This window comes from Chlamydomonas reinhardtii, chromosome 2 (genome assembly GCF_000002595.2).
Source record: "Chlamydomonas reinhardtii strain CC-503 cw92 mt+ chromosome 2, whole genome shotgun sequence".
Lineage (NCBI taxonomy): Eukaryota > Viridiplantae > Chlorophyta > Chlorophyceae > Chlamydomonadales > Chlamydomonadaceae > Chlamydomonas > Chlamydomonas reinhardtii.
Genome location: NC_057005.1, coordinates 1,551,978 through 1,572,910, shown reverse-complemented (window position 1 = coordinate 1,572,910; position 20,933 = coordinate 1,551,978). Strand labels below are relative to the sequence as shown.

Sequence of the window (20,933 nt, the reverse complement as noted above, 5' to 3'; positions counted from 1 at the left end):
GAGGGAGCCGTGAGGCTCTGTACACTGGCACGAGGGGTCCTGCCGCCTCATCAGCCATTCAGCACGAAACAAAGAATCAAAACGGCAAACCCAAACATCACGCACCAAGCAGGGACCACTCCAGGAACTGCTAGGTATCGTAGCGGTGCTGCCGGAGTGGCAGAGCCATATCAACAGCCACCATCCACCCGCATGCACACGTGCATCATGCAGAATGGGTCCATTCCTTTGTGTGGACAAGTCTTCCCCGGTCACGGGAAAAGGGGCTGAGCCCCTCCACAGTCTGAGGCCGAACAACCTCATCGCCCGGACATAGCCGGGGTCGGTTTCCACAGGCACATAGCCAAACTGGGTGCCTAGCAATCACGATGCCACAGCAGAGCCAACCGCAGCCAGACGTAGCACAGTTGTCAACAGCCGCACTACTTGTCATGCCGCTACGCATGCCCTGCCAGCCCCACCGCGGACCGCTACCTAGACACCGCCAGCCGGCTCCTCAGCCTGCGCGCTTGCGCCGCTTCTTGGGCGGCGCTGCGCTCTCCTCCTCCACGTGGCCTTTCCCGCCCCCTCCGCTACCAAGATGCGCGCACGCGCCGCCGCCGCTGCCGCTGCCGCCGCCGCCGCTGCCGCCGCCGCCGCCGCCGCCGCCGCTGCCGCCGCCGCCGCTGCCGCCGCCGCCGCCGCCGCCGCCGCCAGTCTGCAGCGATGCAGGTCGCTTGTGCCCCAGCAGCATTTCCACCAGCGCGTGCCGGATGTTGGTTGCGGAGTTGACGTCACGTCCCTGCACCGTCGGGAGGGTAGAGTGAGTGAGTCCCACTGAGCCCACGACTGAGCCGTCACCCAGCCGTCACCCAGCCATCACCCACTGAGCCCCACTGAGCCCACGACTGCGCCCCACTGAGCCCCACTGAGCCCCACTGAGCCGTCACCCAGCCAGCCATCACCCACTGAGCCCCACTGAGCCGCCACCCAGCCACCCATCCATCGCCCAGCCAGCCGCCCGCCCACAAAGTGGACTCACCCACACCGTCCCGCAGTGGTTGCACACTTGGACTTGGTGAGCACGTAAGCCCCCCCATGGTACGACCGCCTGCAGGCAGCGCTGCCCGTTGCCGAGTAAGCGCCGCCCGCACTTCGCACACACCTGGGGAGGGAGGGGGCAGGAGTACAGTGTGAACCTTGCTGGCTACCCGGCTACCTGTACACGAGCCCCATCCTGTCCACCCGACCACCTGTCTACTCATTCCAACCCGTCTGCTCTCATCTTGCCTGCGATGTGTAGAACTCGTCCACGTACACCACCAGGTGCGCGTACTTGTCCACCAGCAGGCGGAGCAGTGCCCGGTTTGGGCCCCGCCCCAACCTGCTGATGCAACCGCCATAGCCAGTGTTGGCGTTGCCCCAGCCAACAATGACCTCCTCCTTGGGCCTTCCACCAGCCAGCTGCTGCGCCGTGTGCTCCAGCACCTGTACCCGTGGCATTGGTGTAGCGTCAGCGCAGTGCAGTTGGTGTGGATGCATCTGCTGGCCCCCTCCCCTCAACCCCCACCTTCTGCGTCCGCACATGGACAGTCAGGCGCCACCGCCGCTGGCCCCACTGCCGGTAGAAACGGAGTAGGTGCCACAGCCCGTACTGTTGCAACGGCGCAGGCGCAGACCCGGCCGCCGCCGCCGCGTCCACGCCACCTCCAGAGTAGAGGTAGCGTATTCGCCGCTCATGGTCAGCTGCTGACGCCACCCGCGCGCTGGGTATCCCCGCCTGACAGCGCTTGAGCGCCGGCTGCTCCTTTAGCCGTGCCTGCAGCCACAGCCGACGGGAAAGACGTTGAGCCAATAAAAACTGCCGGTGGTTCATGCACCTATACAGAAATACAAAAATAAATAAACAAATACAAAAAATAAATAAATAAATACACAAGGAGCAACACCGGAAAAAATGCATCGGATAAATGGCGATTTATCTTAGCGCATGGGACAGCGCGTTTACTGTAGCTTTCTTGCGCAAAGTGATGAATATTCTACAGTAAAAACAGCGTGCTCATTTCGGTACACAAGGAGCAACACCGCACTAGTTGCACCTGTATGCTGCATGCGACTGAATTGTTAGTTCTACTCAAACACCCATAGCAGCCAACAAGGACATTGTATTTGATATCTCTTGAAACATACGCCTCAGCTATGGGCGGGCAGCAAGTCTCAAGCAGCGTCAGTTTCGATGCCCTTCCACCGCTCGTGGTGGAGCACATCGCATCGTTCATGATGCTCTCGCCATATGTCAACGACGTCGCAGCCAACTTGCGCGTAGTCTGCAAGGCCTGGCGGCGTGCCCTGCAACGCGTGGAGCACCGGACCGTCCACCTCGCATCGCCATGCCACTCCCCTGCATTCTCCACACTCTGCGCCGGCCCCTTCGGCCAGGCCGCGCTCGGCGCCATGACCCTTGTGCGCCGACGGCAGCTGCTGGCCCTTGTGGCTCGCAGCGGCAACCTGGAAAACCTGCAGATCGCTGTCGCTGCCGCGGGCTGCGCCCCAGACGACACGGCAGCGACCGCGGCCGCGGCCAGCGGCCATCTCGAGGTGTGCCGCTGGCTGCTGGCGTCGCGGCCAGGCCCGCTACAGCCGCAAGTGCTGAAGGACATGATGCAGGCGGCCGCGGAGCACGGGCACGAGGCTGTGATGCGGTGGCTTGCGGACGCTGCTGGCGGACACGCCGGCACGGCCCAGTTGGTCTGCCCCTCGGTGCTGGCGGCGGCGGTGCGGGGCGGGCAGTCACAGCTTGTGGATCAGCTGGTCAGCGAGGTACGGCATGCGGCTCCGGCTCCACAGCGGGCCAGCCGGATGCGGGGCCACCCGGTACGGAGCGTCAGGGAGAGGTCGTTATATGAGCGCCTGATGGCGGCGGCAAAGTACCGGCCGGCGGCGGAGCTGGAGGCGCTGTGGGCGGCGGAGGCGGCGGGTGCCGAGTTGACGCAACTGCAGCTGCTGTCGGCGGCTGCCGGCAGTGGCCTGCCCGACTACCAACGGAAGGCAGGGCCGCTGATATCACCTCGAGCTCGTTCATGCAGTGCACGATGCATATGCTTGGAGGAGGGGGGTTGCCATCGGCTGATGTTGGCAGCGTATAATTCTGCTTGGGGTTTGCAAAGGCTAAGGCGCATGCCCGCCCGTCGGCCCTTGACCTACAGATTGACTTCTTGGAGCGCGTGGGGTGCGAGTGGCATGTTGGATGCCTGCAAGCGGCGATTGCGGAAGGCGACGAAGACATCGCGACGGCACGGCTTGCCTGGCTGCGGGCGCGTGGTGGCTACACGCGCAGCGTAGGCGAATTCGTCGATGGCCCGCTGCCGCAGCCTCAGCAGCAGCAAGCAGGTCCTGGTGTGGGAAACAATCTGGCGTCTGTATACGATAAGCTGTGCGGCGCTGCGGCAAGGGCCGGTCACGTCCGGCTGCTGCGGTCGCTGGTCGCCGAGGCCACGGCAGCGGGCGTGGATGCTTCCCAGCCGCTAGAGCGCGTGGCATTTGAGCTCATTCAGCTTGATAAGGCCGAGGAGGATCTCCAATATCAGATCGCGCATTACGATGTGGCCGGCCCCTGGGATATGTGGGAGTTGGACCCTGCAACCGGAGAGCTGAGGCGGCGTGAGGAGGAAGAGGTGGCGAACCAGCTGCACAACGATGCTGCAGAAGAGGGCGACGAGAAGGAGGAGTGGGACTATACCGAACTCCATGACGACGATGTGTGGGCTGCTGTGGCGGAGCAAAGGCTTAGGCAGCGCCTGTCGAGGACCGACTTCTTCTTCGGCGTGATGAATGCGGCACGGCAAAACAAACTGGGAGTGCTGCAGGTAGGTGCGAAAATGGTGGTTTGTACGTGGCTTGTTGTGGGTAAATGATCGGCCGGTGCACTAAGCATGACATACCGCGGCATTGCGGGCTGCGCACGCGGTAGCGCGTGTGCTGCGGAGGAACGTACGGGATACGCTGGGGTGTGGGGTGTTTCTCGGCCGTCTTTCGCGAGTTGCACCATGTCACCCGTACCGCGCCCGACCGACCGTACTGCCTTCCCCCTGGCCCCTTTCCGCAACAGGCAGTCCTCGAGGCGCGGCCGACTTGGTTGGGGCTGTCCTGCGCGCTGCGAGCAGCTGCGGCCGCCGGTCAGGTGCACGTGCTGCAGTGGGGCCTCCGCACGAGCCAGGGCGCAGCCCTACTCGCGCAGCAGCCCAGGTGCGGTGCAGCGTGCTATGTAGGCTCTAGGGTAGAGATGCTGGCAGCCAGAACTGACCTACCAATCTCGTGGTTCCGTCTGTAGGTGGGGCTGGCGGCTGCTTGTGAATGCAGCGGGCAGCGGCTGTGTGCCGCTGATGTCGCTGCTGCGGGAGCACGGCTGCGCGTGGGACGCGACTGCGTTCGTGGCTGCGGTCAAGTCGGGAAGCGAGGAGGCGGTTCTCTGGCTGCGGGAGAACGGCTGCCCGCTTCCGGTGAGTACTGTACGTCCTGGGATGCTGTGGAGACTCCTTTGCATCGTCCCAAAATTAAAGCATGAGCAACCAGGAGGTGCATGCACATAAAAGGGGGGCGGTGCCCACGGCATCGGGACCTTCACCTGTTATGTGGCACACAATCAAGTGTGCACGCCTTTGCCCTGGCCGTGCCTTCCCCGTGACCCGGTGCAGCGGAGTGACATGCCCTGCTGGCGAGCCGCGGTCGCAAACTGCGATGTGCGCATGCTGCGGCTGCTGCGGCAGCGGCTGGGCCGGGCCTGTCGCGGCCTGCTGCCACGCCGCGAGGGCGCCATAACGAACCCCGGTCAGGGCTGGCTTGGAGAGCAGTCGGTGTTTGTGCAGCAGCTGGCGGAGGCGTGGTATCGTCAGGGAGGCGGAGGGGAGGCCGGTGCCGGTGCCGGTGGCAGTTCTGAGGCTGTGGCTGGGGCTGCGGCTGCCGCTGCGGCTGTTGCTGGAGCTGCGAACCAAGTGCAGCTGGAAGTGCGGGTGCTATCGCTGCTGCTGGGCGGAGTGTAGGGGTTGTTAGGCTGCTCGGGCTGGTTGAAAGGATGCACCCGGTCTGTGCGCTGTGGAGGAGTGGCGGCACGTGCGCTCTATCAGGTTCAGACATCAGGGGTCGGAGCGCCTACGTAGTACGTCCGCCCCGTGCCACTGGTCCACTGCGGTGGCGGCACTTCCGGACTCTTAAGGAGGTGCAGTCACGGTGCGGGGCCTAACGGGGGAGGGCGTCAGTCGTGTTGGTGCGGGAAAGGCATCAGCCGTGGGGCCATGAGGTTGACCCTGCCAGTTGCCTGCTAGGGCGTAGCTGTGAGGCCATAAATGAGGGGAGGGCCGGGGCAACATAAGGCCGCTTGCGGATTACGGTAGCGCAGAGCATTGGTGCTGCGAGACTCGTCGTTAGAGCTCTGGGCACTTCAGGTTGTGTAACAGGTGCTGCGCGGGCTCCCGCTTGCATGGTCGTCTTGGCTGCCGTAGTGCCGGTTCCTACTGGGGCGCCATGCGTGCCAGCATCATCCTGCCAGCTCTGGGCCGCCGATAACGGCAGGCCGTTACAGGGTTACAGCCCCCGCCTTCGCGGCCTTTAACTTTACCCCTGGCAACTGAGCTCCGCTGCCACCCCGTCCGCGCGTGCCCGTGATGGAACATGGCAAGGGGCAGGAAAGCGTAGTCCCGATGTGTGTGGCTCCCACCCGTGCCCACATAAATGCGTAGCAAGAAGGGACAAGGCATTGGTGCGTCGTTCGCGCGCTGTTACTGTACCGACGGTAGCTGGCAGGTTGTGTCGATGTTTTGCTGACGCGCATTCCTCACGCTCCGGGCGCCCGGCCAAGGCGATAGCACCACACAGACTCAATGCGACGCCACACCGCGCGGATAGCATAGCCGATGCGCACCTGCAGGCAGTCGACCGGCGTCCACGGATGAGCTGTGTAGACGAGCACTAGCGTAATGCAACGGCGTGCAGCAAAACAATGGCCGGGCGACAGTGTGACAAACAGGGGCAAGAACAAGGCGAAGCAAAGCAGAAGAGGGGCCCGAATGTGTACGTCCGTCCGCGCGTGCCGCCTCCACCTTCCCGCCTTCACCCCTCCCCTGGCCTTGCCTTCGCCGGTATTACTGCTGTGGAAGCGCCGGAGCGACCGCCAACAGGCCGGGTGTACCGCTCTAGCTGGCACGGGCTTGCACGCCAGTTCATTGACCGCTTGCCACAGGAACACTTGCTTCATGGGGAGCCATCAATACCAGCAAGCAATCTGATAATTGGCGCCTCAACCAGTGAACGCCGCCGGGCCAACGTGCAGGGCTGCGGGTTCTCGCCCTGCCCTTTCCTCTCAGCCTGAGCAGCTCCCACGGCTTTCCCGCGACCCTTATGTCCGTTCGCCATCCCGATGCGCGTGAAGAGCCATGCAGCCTCGAAAACGCCCAGAGCGACATCTGTGCAATCTTGCCTTGACCAGGCATCTTAATCTTAGGGTCTGGCAACATTCAATAAGGTAGTCCATCCTGCGTTGCAGCCGCGTGCGTGCGCTGCTTCACACTGGCAAACACGTGCCGTGCCCCCTCTTCTGGGGGCGCTGTGCCCCCCTGTCATTAGCACGGGATGCATGTTCGTCTGCCCGCAACCTGTTCCGTTCCGTTCCTCCTGCTGTGCCCCTGCACGGCGCGTGACCGCCCTCATCGACGACCTGTATGGCGCAGTCGTAGGCAATCGCAGGCACACCGCGCTTCCCAAGCTCCCCTCCACCACGTGGAAACCCAGCCACACGCACAACTGGTGTCCCTCTCGCCCTCCCCTGGGTCCCGCCCTCCCCACCGTTCCTCCCAAAGCACCCGCACCCCCACACACCCGCCACCTGAGCCCGAGCCTCATCACACGCCACGTGGCACATTAAGATCCAGGTCCTAGATCAAGAATCTAGATCCAGTCTCCCTCCTGCAGCTTGAGCGGCAGGTACACCTGGCTGAGGTACTGGAATCCAAAACTGGACAGCGCCTGGATCTCAGCCTTGACCTGCACGGGCGAGAAGGGGGCATCGAGGGTTGCAAAGTTTGGTACTGTGAAGTGTAGCGAAATAGACAGCAGGTGTAGGGGGGTGAACGGTCGTAGCCAGGTGGGAGACAGGTGGGGGATGTGTGAGGTGCGCACGGGCTCGGGTTGCGGACTGTGAAAGACATGTGAGGGACAGGTGATGAGGGGATGGGCGGGTGAGGGGCAGCACCCGTGGGCAGCACCCGTGGGCAGCACCCAAGACAACAGACCAGCGCGCGACAGAGTCCGCGTTACTTCCATGCAATCGGTTGCTGCTGCTGCTGCTGTGGCGGCGGCAGCGTACCTTGCTGGCCAGCATGAGCTCCAGCTCGCGCACCCACTCGGGGTTGCTCTTGATCCAGTCCTCCTCCAGCTGAGGAGGGGGAGGGGACAGAGGATGGCGGGAGATGCAGGAGCAGGAGCAGGAGGGTTGGGGGTGGGGGTTCTTGAGCCGTGGAGAGAGTGTGCCGGTGTGGCCGCGCGATGGCTGCTGCACGTGGTGGTGCGGTGTAGCGCAGTGGGGCTGTGCAACGTAAAACAGAACTTGTCCCGAAAGCTGTTACAAATGCGTGGAAGCCCGGCCTCACCAGGCGCTTGCCGGTCTTGATGTCCTCTTCCGTCATGGGCAGCCGGCACTGACAGGGGAGCAGAGGGGGCGGGAGTGGAGGAGGGGGAATAGTTTACCGTATTTCAAACCCAACTAATACCTATACCCAGAACCAGAGGGCGGAGGAGGTCCGGTGAGGGGGCAGGAGTGGACGCGGCGGGAGTGGATGAGTGCGGACCTGGGGGTAGAGGAGCGGTCCGCGCAAGTGCTGTCTGCCGCCGCCCGTGTAAACGCCCTGCACTCGCCGGCCACCCCAGCCACCCTCTCACACGGCCGCCCGCCGCCACACCTGCTGCGGGATATCGAAGCGGTCCAGGTCGGAGGGCCTCACGCCCAGCCACTTGATGTCGGGGGTGGTGAGGTTGGAGCTGTCGTACGACATGTTCATGGAGCCCTGAGGGGGGGAGGGTGAAGGGGAGCACATTCATGATAAATTAGGGAAGTGGTAAGGGGGAGTCACATTCATGATTGTTCAAGAAGTGGAAGCGCAGCCAGGGATAGTTGTATAGCAAATAGGGCGGAGGGAGAGTGGGGGAGAGTAGGGGCGGCACGTTGAAGGGGATGGGTTTCCATGCACTGCGTCGTGTTACAAGTTGTGAGGGCGGCTCCGCCGCCGGAGAGGGTACATGCAAGCAGAGAACTGCGGTCTTCGTGCGGGGTTGGGAGGGCGAGCCTGAACCGCCGTGTAGCCACGCAAAGATAGAGCGTAGCCAGGGATGACGGCGTCAGTACTGACAGAACGAAACTCGCAAAGTAGCGAGCGCGACACAGGGGATGGGGTTACTGGGTCCGAGGGGAGGGGTCAGAGTGGCTGGGGCGGTGTGCAAGAAGTAGCAGGCACACTGAAAGCATGCGCGCAGCAGCTCGGGGGCAGTTTGACTGCAGGCTGTACAGAAGTGTCAAACCCGGCTTTCCGCGCCTGGCCCATACCCGTCCCCGCCTGCCTGCCCCGCTAGTTCAGCTCGATTTGCTTTAGCTTGGGCTGGTATTTATAACCCCCGCCTCCCGCTCGGGCGCTGGCTCGCCTTCATGTACACGGACAGGATCTTGAGGCCGTAGGGGTCGCTGTCCACCAGCGCCAGCACCGGGATCTTCAGGCTGGACTTGAGCTTCTTGAGGAACAGGCTGTGGACGGGCGCGTGATAAGTGCGATAAAGGCTTGTGCGGGCGCTGAGCAGATGAGCAAGGCGTGGCATTGGATGCAGACAGGCAGGCAGGCAAGTCCTTCTAGAGCACCCTTGGCGCAGTGGCCATGCCCCGCCGGTGAAGGCACTCCAAGGGAAGTAATTGTGTCTCGCACCGCGTGGCCACGTCGGGCTGCCCCTTTGCGGTGAGGATGATGCAGGGGTAGGTGTTGTAGAACCTGTGCGCGCGTGCGTATGTGTGTGTGTGTGTATGTATGTGTGTGTGTGTGTGTGTGTGTGTGTGTGTGTGTGTGTGTGTGTGTGTGTGTGTGTGTGTGTCGGCATCGCCCCACATCCGCGTCGTAACCTCCTCCTCCTGCCCTCCTCCTGCCCTCCTCCTGCCCCTCCTCCTCCTCGTCCTTCCCCTCCTCCTCCTCCTCCTCCTCCTCCTCCTCCTCCTCCTCCTCCCGCCCCTACCCCACCTGTCCTCCGCCAGGCGCATGAATGCAGCGTCCTTCTCAACCAGCAGGATGAAGGACGCGTCAGAAGAGATGTCCGACACCTGGGGTGGCGGGGGTGGAATGTGTCTCTGTGTGCACATGTTCGTAGAAGTTCCAGCCCCATACTTGGATAGGTCGAAAGTCGACAATCGACACCAAACCCACAACTAGGCCAACATTCAGATCCCCGAGACGTTCGCAAGGTTACATTGATTGACCTCGCGCGTGCACCCCACCCGCCCCACGAGTGGCTCATCTCCTCCTGCACAGCCGCCAATCCCTCAGTCTCCCAGCCCCAAGCGCCCCGCCCCACGCCCCCACCTTGTCAATGTTTGGCGGGATGGCCTTGCCGCCCACGCCCATGCGCTGGCAGTCAATAAAGTCGCCGTCCTCGCGGAACGACAGCCGCCCCACCACCACGCCCTTCTCACTCGCAACAACTGCAGGCCGGAGAGGCAGCGGCACACAGCGGTGGTGTTCGTTTGCATGTGTGCATGCGTGTGTACGGTATGTGTGTGTTCTGGGGCCGGACGGCAAGCCTGGATGAGCGACGCCAGAAAGAGAACCGAATCCAGGACAGTTGCAGCCGTACGGATCACCGCCACACCGATTCGATCCACAGCCACGCCGACCCGAGACACAGCCCTGCGCTGTGACTCGCTGCAACCGCCGCTTTGGCCAGCGGATCCCTCGCTCCTCCTTCCAAACAGCTCAGGCAACCCCACCAAGCAGGCCCCCGCAGCTGTACCCACCGTTGAGGCTGGAGCGGGTGCAGCCAAGCATGCAGGCCAGGTCGTCCAAAATGGCGTCCGACTGCGACTGGTCCTGTGGGGTTGCGTCACAGCGCGGTGTATGCAAGAGCGAGGAACGATGAGGTATGAGCCGACTTCTTGCAAGGACCGCTTGTGTATCCTTTCTGCTCCCGTAACCTCGTGGCCTATAACTGTGTGCCCCTTCCATCACGCTTTGCAACCTCGTATACCAATGGTGCCGGAGACGCTCCACTACGGTAGTTCCTCATCGGACTGCCCCTTCTTATCCTGTCACGCTCACATCCCGAGTCCCGACCAGCACCTACATCCCCGCACCTCAAACAGTTTGACGTCTGTGTAGAACAGGTCACGCTTGGTGACGTGGATGTTCTTGCCCAGCAGCTCGTGTACCAGGCCCAGGATACGGGTGGTCACGGCGGCCTTCCTGCATGGGTGCGGGCGTGGGTGGGTGGGTGGGTGGGCGGGCGGGTGGGAGTGTAAGAGTGGAGGGGATGCCAGGCATGGCTAGTGCCAATGGTAGGGAAGGTCCAGTTGAGTGCGCTCTGAATGTCTGCCCCCAAAGTAGCCCGGCGCGCTTGTGTCTTAGATTTGGGTTTGGTTCAAACAACCCTGCTCCTCGCTCTATTGCATTGGGTTCGGTTTAGTTTGGGGCTGGTATCTGCAACCCCCTCACTAGATGGCCGCTGCCGCCCGCCGTGTGCGCCGCACCTGCATGTGGCGGTGCTGGCGAAGGGCCTCTTGGACACGGCGTCACGCAGCACGATGCGGTCCAGCTCGGGAACATACATCTGGAGTGGTGGTGGTGGTGGTGGTGGTGGTGGTGGTGGTGGTGGTGGATGAAGTGGGTGGCGTGGGGACGTGGTGGCGTGGTGGGGAGGGCGTGAGGCGGGGGCAGCAGTCAACACCAGTATGCGATGGACGAACACGCGCGCAGGTTGGCAGCAACAGTGGCCCTGGCGCCCTGGGCAGGGTGCAGCCCTATGGTACCCCGCACCTGGTTGCCCTTGGCTCTGGAGGGCACGTCGAATGCAAATCCCTCGCCCCCGAGGATGCTGGCTGCCACATTGTACATGGCCGCCTCAATCTCGCCCATCACGTCATCGCCGTCCTTGTCCACCACCTGCAAGCGCACATGAACGGGCTGGTATGCGTGGGGCGCGGAAAGGGACGGGCCAAGGCTGGGCTGTGACCTTCCGCGCTGGCCGCTCTGCCCGCTCCCTCCTGTGCGAGGCCCGCTGGCGCAGTGCTGCGAGGCAAGCGTGCACGACCGCGCCTACCTTGCGTGCCCACCCCCAGCCTCAGGCCGCCCTTTTCCCCCTCCCCGGTAGGCCCAGGCCCACCTCTCGGCAGTTGTACGGCAGATCCAACTCCGCCAGCGTCCTGCGCCAGTTGGTGCGACCACCACATCACTAGGAGGAAGCAGTTGGGCAGGGATGCACAGGAAGGACTCTACTGCAGCTGGTGTAATGCTGTGTCAGGTACCGCCATGGCCACGCTGCCTGACGCTGGTGTGCCTACTCACTTCTCCACCTCCTTGCTGTTCTTTAGCTGCGTTGCTAGAGCCTGGACCTTCTTCAACACATCCTGGGCGGAGGCAAAGGGATCAGGCGCATAATGCTCGGTGATGAAACGCAGGCCAAGGGCTGCGATTGCGGACTTGCGTGTCGTGAGAAGGCCTCACGCCCTGTGCACTGCCCCATCACGCATTCCTGTCATTGCAAATTTCGTACCTCAGCACCGCGAATTCGCTTGCCCTTGGCCAGCGCCAGCGCCTTGTCGTCCGCACCACCCCTCTTCGACATTCTGCAAGGCGCGGGAGGGGGACTTCCACACCTCTGGGCCCGTGGCACCCGATACCTATCTACGATAAGAAATAAATGGCAATCAAGTGCAAGTACGAACCGCCCTAGGTGGGGCAGAAGACGGGTTCTGCTGTCCCGAGCTGTCGGGAAAAGCAAGCAAGCGTGTCAGTGGGCATAACCATGTACTGCGCTCGCATTCAATTTGGAGCAAGTGAAGCTTTACATGCAGGACAAGCTCGGCAAAAGGAAAGAACCCTCATTCCGCCGGCCATGCAGCCTGCGAAAAGTCCGTCTACTCAGGCTACGCACGTCAAAGGGTTTCACATATTCTTCATTAATATGCATGTGCTGCAAGCTACCTTCATAGTTTCCTGACAACAAGAACCAAGCAATTGCCAGTATGTCTGAACAGGCGCCTAGCAAGGAGGACCGCGATCGGGACTCACAGAAGGAGTATGCTCCTAGCAAGGATTATGCAGAGAAGTATCCTCCGCGCGAGCCCAGGGGCGGGACTGGGGGAGGCCACAGGGACTACGCCAAGAGCAACAGCGGGCGGGACAACAAAATTTATGTTGGTGGTCTGAATTTCTCGGCCACGAAGGATGATATCTACGATGTGTTTTCTGAGGCGGGCAAGGTGATCAACATCCAGCTAGTGGTCGACCACGAGACGCAGCGCTCCAAGGGTTACGCCTTTGTGTCTTTCGCCGATGAGGATGCGTACCTGTACGCCCTGCGCAAGGTGGGCAGCGTTTGGGCCGGTTAGGGTGCTTGCGTGGCAGCATCGGGCCCTGTTTTCGGGCTTAACCTGGTGCTTTGGGCCGCAGATGAACGGTGTCCAGGTCAAGGGACGCAGCGTGGTTGTGAATAAGGCCCTAAACCCGGAGGAAAAGGCCCAGTTCGAGCGGGAGAAGGGTGTGCAGCCCCGCGAACGGGACGAGGCGCCTCGCCGCCCGCACAACAGCGAACGGCCTCATTTTGATCGGCCGCCGGGTCCCAAGGTCAAGGGCTACCGTGTTACAGTGTATGGCCTCCCCGAGACCTACACATGGAGGTATGCGCTGACTGAATGCTCTGAGAACTCGCTGAGGAAGCGCTGCACGGGCTTACATGTGCCCAGACTTGGATATCTGATGCTTTGCGGGGCCTGTCACGCTGCGCATGAGCTTACGTGGGGTTGGAGATTGACCCAACCACCTGTGTGTGTTTCGCGCCTGGCAGGGAGCTGAAGGACTTTCTGCGCACCCAGACCAACGCCCAGCCGACCTACGCGAACATCGAGCGTCCTGGCGTCGGGTACTATACCGGGGTTTTGGTGGTGGTCTCTATCGTTTATGAATGGGGTACTGGTGCAGGGGGTTCAGTATGCGGTGGGCGCGGTCTCGTGAGCAAGCAGGACCGCCCCTTCTTTTCCAGCGTATCTACTTTGACCGTAAGCAGTATAGCAGTTTACGTGCTTTTGGACCAACAGCCCTATTGTCGGCAGCAGCCTGGCGTCGCAGCAACCTCATGCCGGTGTTTCGCAGCGGCGGACGGAGGAACACCCACACGCAGCCCCTTTCGACTCCCGTTTTCATTTTGGAATCTACCTCACCTGGAGCGGCCGCGCAGGCGTTGGCTATCATCACGTGCTCAAACAAGCCCACACATTTTGCAGCACGCCCGTTCACATTGGATTCTGGCAGCCGGGATTTGCAGCACGGCAGCTTAGTCCACTTGGCGTCACGCAGAGTTCTCCTGCTGGGCCCTGTTATTGAAAATGCTTGAAAAAACGCAACTGCCCTCTCGCGCAGCTTGCATAGGCAGCCAAGGCATCGCTACAGCCTCCTGCTTCGTGTCTGGAAGCGCAGGCCCAACGCGTCTGTCAGGGTCTGGCAGTGGTTTAGCTGCACATGGCGTCTCTCTTGTCCTGATTACACTGCTCTCTATGCCGTGTACATTGGTTCCAAGCAAGCTGTTGGTAGCCAGAGACGTGTGCGCGTCTTTGCCTTCGCTTTATTGTTCATGCTTCTCTAGGCCATCGTGCTATCTGCGCCCGCCTGCATGGCGTATCGCCCAGGAAGCACTCATGCGATTGCCACATGTGCTCTCATGTCTAAGGTGTCCCACCGCACCTTCGTCTTTATGGTTCTGTGTCATATTGTATTTGATTTGGGCACTCTAGGTAGGCCGGTTGTGTTGAGGTTGAGGACGTGCGGCGGCCGGCAGGAGCTGCGTTTGACGGCCCGCCCCCACACTTGCTGCCATTAGCCAGCCGCACCACACCCATGCGTTGGCACTCATGCTTGACTCGCGCCCTGATCATTTCCCCTTTCGTGCTGTGCGCGGCTGTCCTGCAGCGTCGGCGAGTTCACGACGTCGACGGAGCGCAGCACCGCCATCCGGGTGATTGACGGCATGTCCTTTGAGGGCGCCAAGCTACGCTGCGAGCCGCTGGTGGGTGAAACTCGCGCGCGCAAATGCGGCTTGCCACTGGTGCTGGTCGTGGCTGGTGGAGGCATCAAGGGCAGAACGCAAGTCAAGCTCAGCGCTTTGCCAATGGGATGGAGCGCCGTGGGGCGTGCGCTTGATCTCCCGTGCCGAGAGGGCCTACATGACGCTTCCTGCCTGCCTGTACGCCCATGTGGCTGTAGCACATGGAGGAAGGTGCGGACGCAGCTGAGGAGCGCGGCGCGCCCGCTGCCAGCGACCGGTACGACGGAGGCGCGCCTGACCGCACTGGCGGCTCCTACCACAAGTCGGAGCGGGCAGCCGGCGGCGGCGGCCATGAGGAGAAGAGCTATCCCCGCGAGGAGCGCCGTGGCGGCGGCGAGAAGGCCGCTGCTGGCGGCGGCTATGACGACCGCTACGGCTATGATGAGCCGTACGAGGGCGGTGCCGGTGGTGCCGGTGGTGGCGGCGGCTACAGCTCGCGCGAGGGCGGCCGCGCTGTTGCCGGCTATGAGGGCGGCGGTGGCGGCCGGGCCGCTGCGGCTGCTGGAGGTGGCAGTGCTGCCTACGACGACCGGTACCCGCCGGAGAAGTACAGCCGTGGCGACTACCCGCCCACCACAGCTCGCGGTGGTGAGTGGCGGCCGTGCTCATGATGGTGCAAGCATGCAATAGCCTGGCCTGGTGTGCTCTGTGACCCGGGTTCTGTAGCTAAAGCGTATCAAGGAGCGACGTTTGTCCACATGGTTGTCCCTTGGCTGACTGTGGGCGCATGCTGTGCCCGCACACAGCAGGCTACGAGGGCAGCGGCGGTCGCGGCGGTGGCGGCGGCGGCGGCGGCTATTACGAGGCAGGTGGTGGCGGTGGTGGCGGCTACCGGGAGCCAGTCTACCGCGAGGGCGGCGGTGGCGGTCGCGGCGGCGGCGGCGGCGGCGTCGGCTACGAGGGCGGGCGTGGCGGCTATGAGGGCGGCCGGGCAGGATACGAGGGCAGTCGCGGAGGATATGAGGGCGGGCGTGCCGGCTACGAGGGCGGGCGTGCTGGCTACGAGGGCGGCCGCGGCGGTTATGAGGGCGGTCGAGGCGGCTACGAGGGAGGTTACAGCGCTCGTGAGGCTGGCTACAGCGCTCGTGAGGCTGGTTACAGCGCTCGTGAGGGCGGCTACAGCGCTCGTGAGGCTGGCTACAGCTCCCGCGAGGGCTACGGCCCTGCCGGTGGTGGCGGCTATCGCGAGCCGGCCCGTGATGCCGAGTACGGCCCGAGCGGCGGCCGCGGCGGCGCCGCCTATGATGAGCGCTACCCGCCCGCCAAATACGCGCGGACCGAGTACCCGCCTGCTGCTGGCGGCGGCGGCCGGGGCGGCGACTACTGGGGTACGTCTTCTTACTCGTTGCGATACCGGGGTTGTTACATCTGCCTCGCGTTTCTCCTTATTGTCTTGCTTGCCCTGGCCTCCCGGCCGAGCTTGATCTGTCGTTTGCCCGGGCCGTGTCCCCTCGCTTTGCGGGCCTCTGAACGGGTTTCAACCGCTCCTTTCCCGGTGTAGATGGCTATGAGGGTGGTGGTGGCGGCGGCCGTGGCGGCGCCGGCTACGACAGCGGCTATGAGGGCCGCGGCGGCCGTGGAGAGCCCGGCTATGTCGCGCCGCCCGCCAAGGGTGATGGCTACGCTGCCGGTCCACCCAGCCGCGGCGAGCGCGGCGCCGACTACGCCCGTGGCGATGGCTACGCCGCCGGCGGCTACCCCGCGCGCGAGGCCGGGTACGGCGGCAGCGCCCGCGGCAGCGGTGCCGCCGCCGCCGGCGGCAGCGCACGGGATGCGGGCTATTACGAGCGGGGTTACGAGGGTGGCGGCGGCGGCCGTGGCGGCGGCGGGGGCGGTTATGAGCGGGGCTACGACCGGGGCTATGACCGGGGCTATGACCGCGGCGGCGACTATTACGAGGAGGGTGCCGGATACAAGTCTGGGGGTGGCGGTGGTGGCTACGGCGCACCCGCGTCCCGCGGGCCGCCGGCGGCGGGCGGCGCCCCGGCGGCGGCGGCAGCATTGACGCCGACAGGCAGCGGCGGCCGTGGCGCGGCGGCGGCGTACGCCCCGGACGCCGGGTATGAGGGCTCGGGCCGCGGCGGCCCGGACCGCAGCTACCCGCCCGCGCGCAACGGTGGCGGTGGTGGCGGCTACGAGCGCGCGGCGCCCTACTAAGTGGCGGGAGGGATCGAGTCGGGCTGGGGACACGACGATGAGCGCGCTCAGCTGGGCTGTCGGGTCGGTAAGGATTTTGTGGAGCAGGATTGGCACGTGTCTGTGTGTGGAATTGGTTGCGTGCAGTGTTTGGATTTGGAATATGCTGAATATATGCAGGACGGGACAAACGCCCCAGCGTCAGTGGGGCAAGAGCTCGGGGCCTGTGTTGACGAGGCGGAAGGGTCGAGGGGGCAACCGGAATCAGCATGGGAGGGAGGGGGCGTGCGACGTGCGACTGTTCGAGTGCATGCAGGGCAGCGGACCGAGAGCGCTGGAATGCGCATGGAACTGTGCTGACGATGTACGCTTTGATTGAAGCACGGTATTGTAACGAGGTTCGAGCGCTTGCTGAAATCAGACAACGCTGACCCAGATAGGCAGCTCAATCCATCAGACACATTGTGTACCGGCATATCGCCGTCATGCAGCAGCGCCCGCGGCAGGGCGACGCCGCGCCGGGCGGCGGCAGAACCAGCGCGGGGCCGCTGCCGGCGGGCCCGCCCGCGGCCGACCCAGTCAGCGAGATCACGCCGCTCATGGCGCCGCCCGCTGGTGCTGAAGAGGTGCCCCCTCCGAGCTACCTGCAGCGCGCGAGCGCAGCTGGGCTGGCGGCCGCGCCCGCGGGCCCGGGGTTTGGCTCCCGCCCGACCGGCGCGCTCTACACCTCGTCCGCGCCTCCTGGGCCCGGAGGTGCGCGGCGGGCGCGCTGCTGTGTGCTGCTGCTCGCTGCTGCTGTTTCAAGGCTCGAGCTTGTGCAGGCTGCTTGTGTTGGCGTCTCAGTTGCCTTGACCCGCGGGTGCTGGAGGCCAGTCTCCTTGCGTGCTGCTCAGCGGCCGGCTCCGGCTCACCCTGCCCCTGGTCCCCTGCCATGACCACCTGTCGTTCTCGGGCTGCATCCTGCGGTTCCTGCCCACAGCGCCCGAAGCCGCCGGCTACTGGGCGCGCATGAAGGCCAAGGCGCAGGTGCGGGGGCGTGAGGGATTCAGCGTTGCGGCGTGGACGTGGCGCGGGTGCCCCAGCGCTGGTGTGAGGGAGAGAACGGGGTAGGGCGAATAGGACCATAGGGGTACTTGTGTGCAAGGCCGCTTTGGCAAGGTGGGTCCGAGACGCAGCGTGTCGGCATGTGGCATGTACGCGTTGCTTTTCACTGCCGGCTGAGGCTGGCCTGGCCCGGCCCCGCTATGAGACCACCGGGGCCTGCTGGCCTGCTGTGTGATGGGCGGGAGCTGCAGGTGCAGATGGCGGAGCTGGGCGCGGCGGCGGCGGCGCAGCGGGGAGAGGCGTGGCGCAGCGCGGCGGGCAACTTGCAGGCGGTGCGCGAGGCAGCGCAGGTACGGCGGGCGCTGGCAAGTGACGGTGCCTCACACACCCCTGCTGCCATCGGCTTGGCTTGTACCGGCCTTCCAGGGCATCGTCACCAGGTGAAGTTATGACGTTAAGGATACAGTGTGGTCCCGCGCGCTGCCTGGTGGTGTGCAGGAGGTGGTGGCGGAGCGCCGCTCCTGGCGCGAGCGGTCCCGGCGGCTGTGGGGGCTGCTGCGGGCGCTGGACAGCGGGCCGCTGGCCAAGTGGGCGGCGAGGGCCATGGTGTGCGCCTGGTACATCAACCAGGTGCGAGCGGCGCAATGGGCGTGGCGGGTCGGGTGCGGGCGGGGACCGGCGCACGCCTACGGTGTCATGTACTCGGTAGTGCTGCAGGGGGGGGTGCTGAAGTCACGCAGTACAGTACATTAGCAGGAGGTGGGGCGATTACGGAAGCCGCCGCCAGTGCCCAGTGCGTGTTCTGTGGGGCGCCGCTGTAGCGCAGTGTGGCTGTGTGCGGCACTGTGTGGTATGCAGGTGGCGGAGGCGGTGGAGGTGTGGGCGCACCTGCGCAACGCGCCCATGCGGCGCCGCTGGGCCGACGACCCCGAGCCCAAGCCGCCGAGCTTCCCCCTCCTCATGGTGCGGCGGTGAGGGCTGGGGCATGGCATGGAGTTGTGACCCAGAGGCAAGGACCCGGCGAGTGCGCGGGCACATATGTGTTCAACCGCTTGCGTTCTCCTTCCCTCTTCAGATTCTTACTCCATTTACAACATCCACGCACCCACCGCATTATGCGAACACTCCCCTTGCTCCAACATGCTGTGCCCAGGTGACGCTGCTGCTGCCCTGCGCCGTGCTGTGCGCGGCGGGCGTGGCGGTGCCGCTGACGGGCGGGGTGTTACTGGCACGCAGCGTGTGGGAGGACGCGGCGCTGAGCGGGCGGCAGCTGCTGGCGGTGCTGACGCGCGGCAGCCGGCCCACCGAGCTACTGGCCAAGCGCCTGGCCATTGTGGGTGGGGGAGGCCATTCTGGGTACGGGAACCCATCGTGGATGGGGGGAGCCATCATGGGTGGGGGACAGCCAGGAAGGGCACTTGCATGCAGTCCGCGCCTACGGATGCAGGGTGTAAGGACGTTTTGTAGTACATACCACGCAGAGGGCTGGCTTTGACTCAGATATACATCAGTGCTACATGTCACACACGCTGCCGCACGCGTCCGCAGATCGGCGCGGCGCTGCTGGTGCTGGCACACAGCGTCAAGGACCGCGCCCGCCTGCGCACATACGCCGGTGCGTTGCATTGCGTCCTGTGTGCCGGCATATGCTGCTTCCAGGCCACATCGACACGCGTGCCCCTGCTTCTCTCCACGTCTCCCTATTTCTCGTAAAATCAATGACACACCTATCAGGAACGCTGCTCTCCTTTACATTACGCACGCACCCCATTCCATAGGCGTGCTCCTCCCTGACGAGCCGGCGCCCGATGAGCGCTCGCCGCCCAGCCGCCGCAAGTCCGTCGCGCTGCTCGCCGGCCGCCTGCTGCTGGCGTGCCTGCTCCTGTTCGCGGGCTGGTCACAAGTGAGCCGGGTGGCGGCACGCGGCGGCGCGCTGTGGCAGGCCTCTGCCTCCACGCCCCGCCAGGCGGCGGCGGCGGCGCTGGACAAGGCGGTGGAGGCGGCGGCGGCGGCGCAGGCGGGCGCGGCGGCCAATGTGGCAGAGAAGGCGGCGAGGGTGGCGGAGGCGGCGGCGGGAGCGGCTGCCACGGCGGGGCTTATGGCGGGTGGCGCCGCGGGCGCCGGCGCGGGGCTGGCAGGCGCGGGGCTTGGCGCCGCGGCGGCGGTTGGCGGCTTGGCGGCTGGCGCCGCGGGCGCTGGCGCGGCCGCGGCAGCCATGGCGGCGGGAGCCGCGGATGCATCTGCCGAAGGTGGCGGTGGCTTCGGGGCCGTGCGACACCACTACGGCGTGCCTGACAGCCACGACAACAACTGGCAGCTGTTGGAGCTGGCGCTGAGCCTGCCACTGGCGCTGGGCTGGCAGGTGCGCCATTGTGTGCTTGATTGCTTGTGCACTCATGCATGCAGCCACAACACCTGCTTTGCGAGCCTGATTCCCTGTATTTGTTGCTCCTGCTGATCGCCCACACACCCCGCCGCTCATTCCGCCGCTACCCCGCACATCTCAACCACAACACAACCCGTTAGTCTATTCTTCATTCCATGTTTCATCAAACCTGCCTGTCCCTGTGCGCCTGTTTTGGCGCAGACCGCGCTGACCTGCCGCGCGCTGGCCGCCGTGCTGCTGCTGGAGGCCGGCACGTGCTGGCCCTGGTGGGCCTGGTACTGGCCCTCCTGGCACGCGGCGGCGCACGCGCGGCTGCACTTCTTCACAGACGTGGCGGTGGCCGGCGGTCTGGTGCTGCTGCAGTGCCTGGGCGCAGGGTGGTTCACGGTTGACCGGCTCGTGGCGGCGCGCAAGAACCAGTAGCCGAGCAGGGAGGGATAGGTAATGAAGCGCAGGCGGGGAGTGTGGATGCCGTGTGTGCGTAGTGCGCAAGAATGGAAGGGCGGGTTGGGGTGGCTGTGTGGTATTGAGAAGGAGGGGACGGGTGGCGCCGGTGTGTTGAATGCGGTGAGGTGAGGTGAGGGGGTGGACCGAACTGCATGCGGGCGGCAAGCCCCGGCTGCTTGCCCACCCTGTGCATCTGTCGCAACTCGCGTGATGTTGCGCATCTGACGGCCTGGCGCAAACGACTCAAGTTGTAAGTGTCCGTCTTGACTGCTGACTCTGCCCAGCCCACACTGTCCACACTGTGTGGCGACGGCGACCGGCTGGCGAGGGCGACCAGCTGGCGGCGACGGCCGGCGGCTACCGCTGGTGCGGCGGGTGCTACCAGCGCATCGGCAAGCCGCGCGCCAGCACCTGGGATCCGGACAGCTGGGAGCAGTGGCGGGCTGGCGGGGCTGTGGACCGGCCGGCCGCAGCTGAGCAGCGGGACGAGGACGGCGGGCTGCTGCGCGCTGGCTGCACGGTGGGCGAGTGCACGGGCTGCCTGGCAACGGCGCCCTCGGAGAAGGGCAACTGGCGCAAGGCATGGAGGCCAGGAAGCGCAAGAAGC

The 20,933-nt window shown here is 64.5% G+C and overlaps 5 protein-coding genes across 6 annotated transcripts; 3 read left to right on the top strand and 2 right to left on the bottom strand.

Annotated features, from left to right (window-relative positions):
* CHLRE_02g084873v5 (uncharacterized protein) lies at positions 1–2,012 on the bottom strand. Its single transcript, XM_043059310.1, has 3 exons — positions 1,550–2,012; positions 1,270–1,467; positions 1–781 (listed from the first exon to the last, which is right to left on the bottom strand). Exons 1-3 carry the CDS (start codon positions 1,853–1,855, stop codon positions 497–499), a joined length of 789 nt encoding a protein of 262 aa, XP_042926944.1. The 5' UTR covers positions 1,856–2,012; the 3' UTR covers positions 1–496.
* Positions 2,013–2,112: 100 nt separating this feature from the next.
* Positions 2,113–5,441, top strand: CHLRE_02g084850v5 (uncharacterized protein). The gene is made up of 5 exons (XM_043059309.1): positions 2,113–3,027; positions 3,186–3,845; positions 4,088–4,224; positions 4,310–4,478; positions 4,674–5,441. Exons 1-5 carry the CDS (start codon positions 2,179–2,181, stop codon positions 5,016–5,018), a joined length of 2,160 nt encoding a protein of 719 aa, XP_042926943.1. The 5' UTR covers positions 2,113–2,178; the 3' UTR covers positions 5,019–5,441.
* Positions 5,442–6,194: 753 nt separating this feature from the next.
* Positions 6,195–12,052, bottom strand: CHLRE_02g084800v5 (uncharacterized protein). The gene is made up of 15 exons (XM_043059308.1): positions 11,767–12,052; positions 11,559–11,620; positions 11,377–11,416; positions 11,031–11,156; positions 10,745–10,824; positions 10,352–10,460; positions 10,016–10,088; positions 9,585–9,703; positions 9,246–9,325; positions 8,940–9,002; positions 8,665–8,764; positions 7,929–8,033; positions 7,620–7,667; positions 7,337–7,405; positions 6,195–7,014 (listed from the first exon to the last, which is right to left on the bottom strand). The coding sequence occupies exons 1-15, from the start codon at positions 11,836–11,838 to the stop codon at positions 6,919–6,921; spliced, it is 1,242 nt and encodes a 413-aa protein (XP_042926942.1). The 5' UTR covers positions 11,839–12,052; the 3' UTR covers positions 6,195–6,918.
* Positions 12,053–12,172: 120 nt separating this feature from the next.
* On the top strand, positions 12,173–16,855 carry CHLRE_02g084750v5 (uncharacterized protein). 2 transcript variants are annotated; one of them, XM_001701866.2, is made up of 7 exons: positions 12,173–12,580; positions 12,666–12,892; positions 13,060–13,134; positions 14,178–14,274; positions 14,472–14,901; positions 15,063–15,641; positions 15,815–16,855. In XM_001701866.2, the coding sequence occupies exons 1-7, from the start codon at positions 12,239–12,241 to the stop codon at positions 16,468–16,470; spliced, it is 2,406 nt and encodes an 801-aa protein (XP_001701918.2). In that variant the 5' UTR covers positions 12,173–12,238; the 3' UTR covers positions 16,471–16,855. The 2 variants fall into 2 exon arrangements, with proteins under 2 accessions (XP_001701918.2, XP_042926941.1); XM_043059307.1 differs by having other exon boundaries at positions 15,060–15,641.
* A 47-nt stretch (positions 16,856–16,902) lies between these two features.
* CHLRE_02g084700v5 (uncharacterized protein) lies at positions 16,903–20,592 on the top strand. Its single transcript, XM_043059306.1, has 9 exons — positions 16,903–17,202; positions 17,429–17,475; positions 17,745–17,843; positions 17,992–18,123; positions 18,352–18,456; positions 18,647–18,826; positions 19,042–19,108; positions 19,272–19,855; positions 20,081–20,592. Exons 1-9 carry the CDS (start codon positions 16,935–16,937, stop codon positions 20,300–20,302), a joined length of 1,704 nt encoding a protein of 567 aa, XP_042926940.1. The 5' UTR covers positions 16,903–16,934; the 3' UTR covers positions 20,303–20,592.
* The last annotated feature ends 341 nt before the right edge of the window (positions 20,593–20,933 follow it).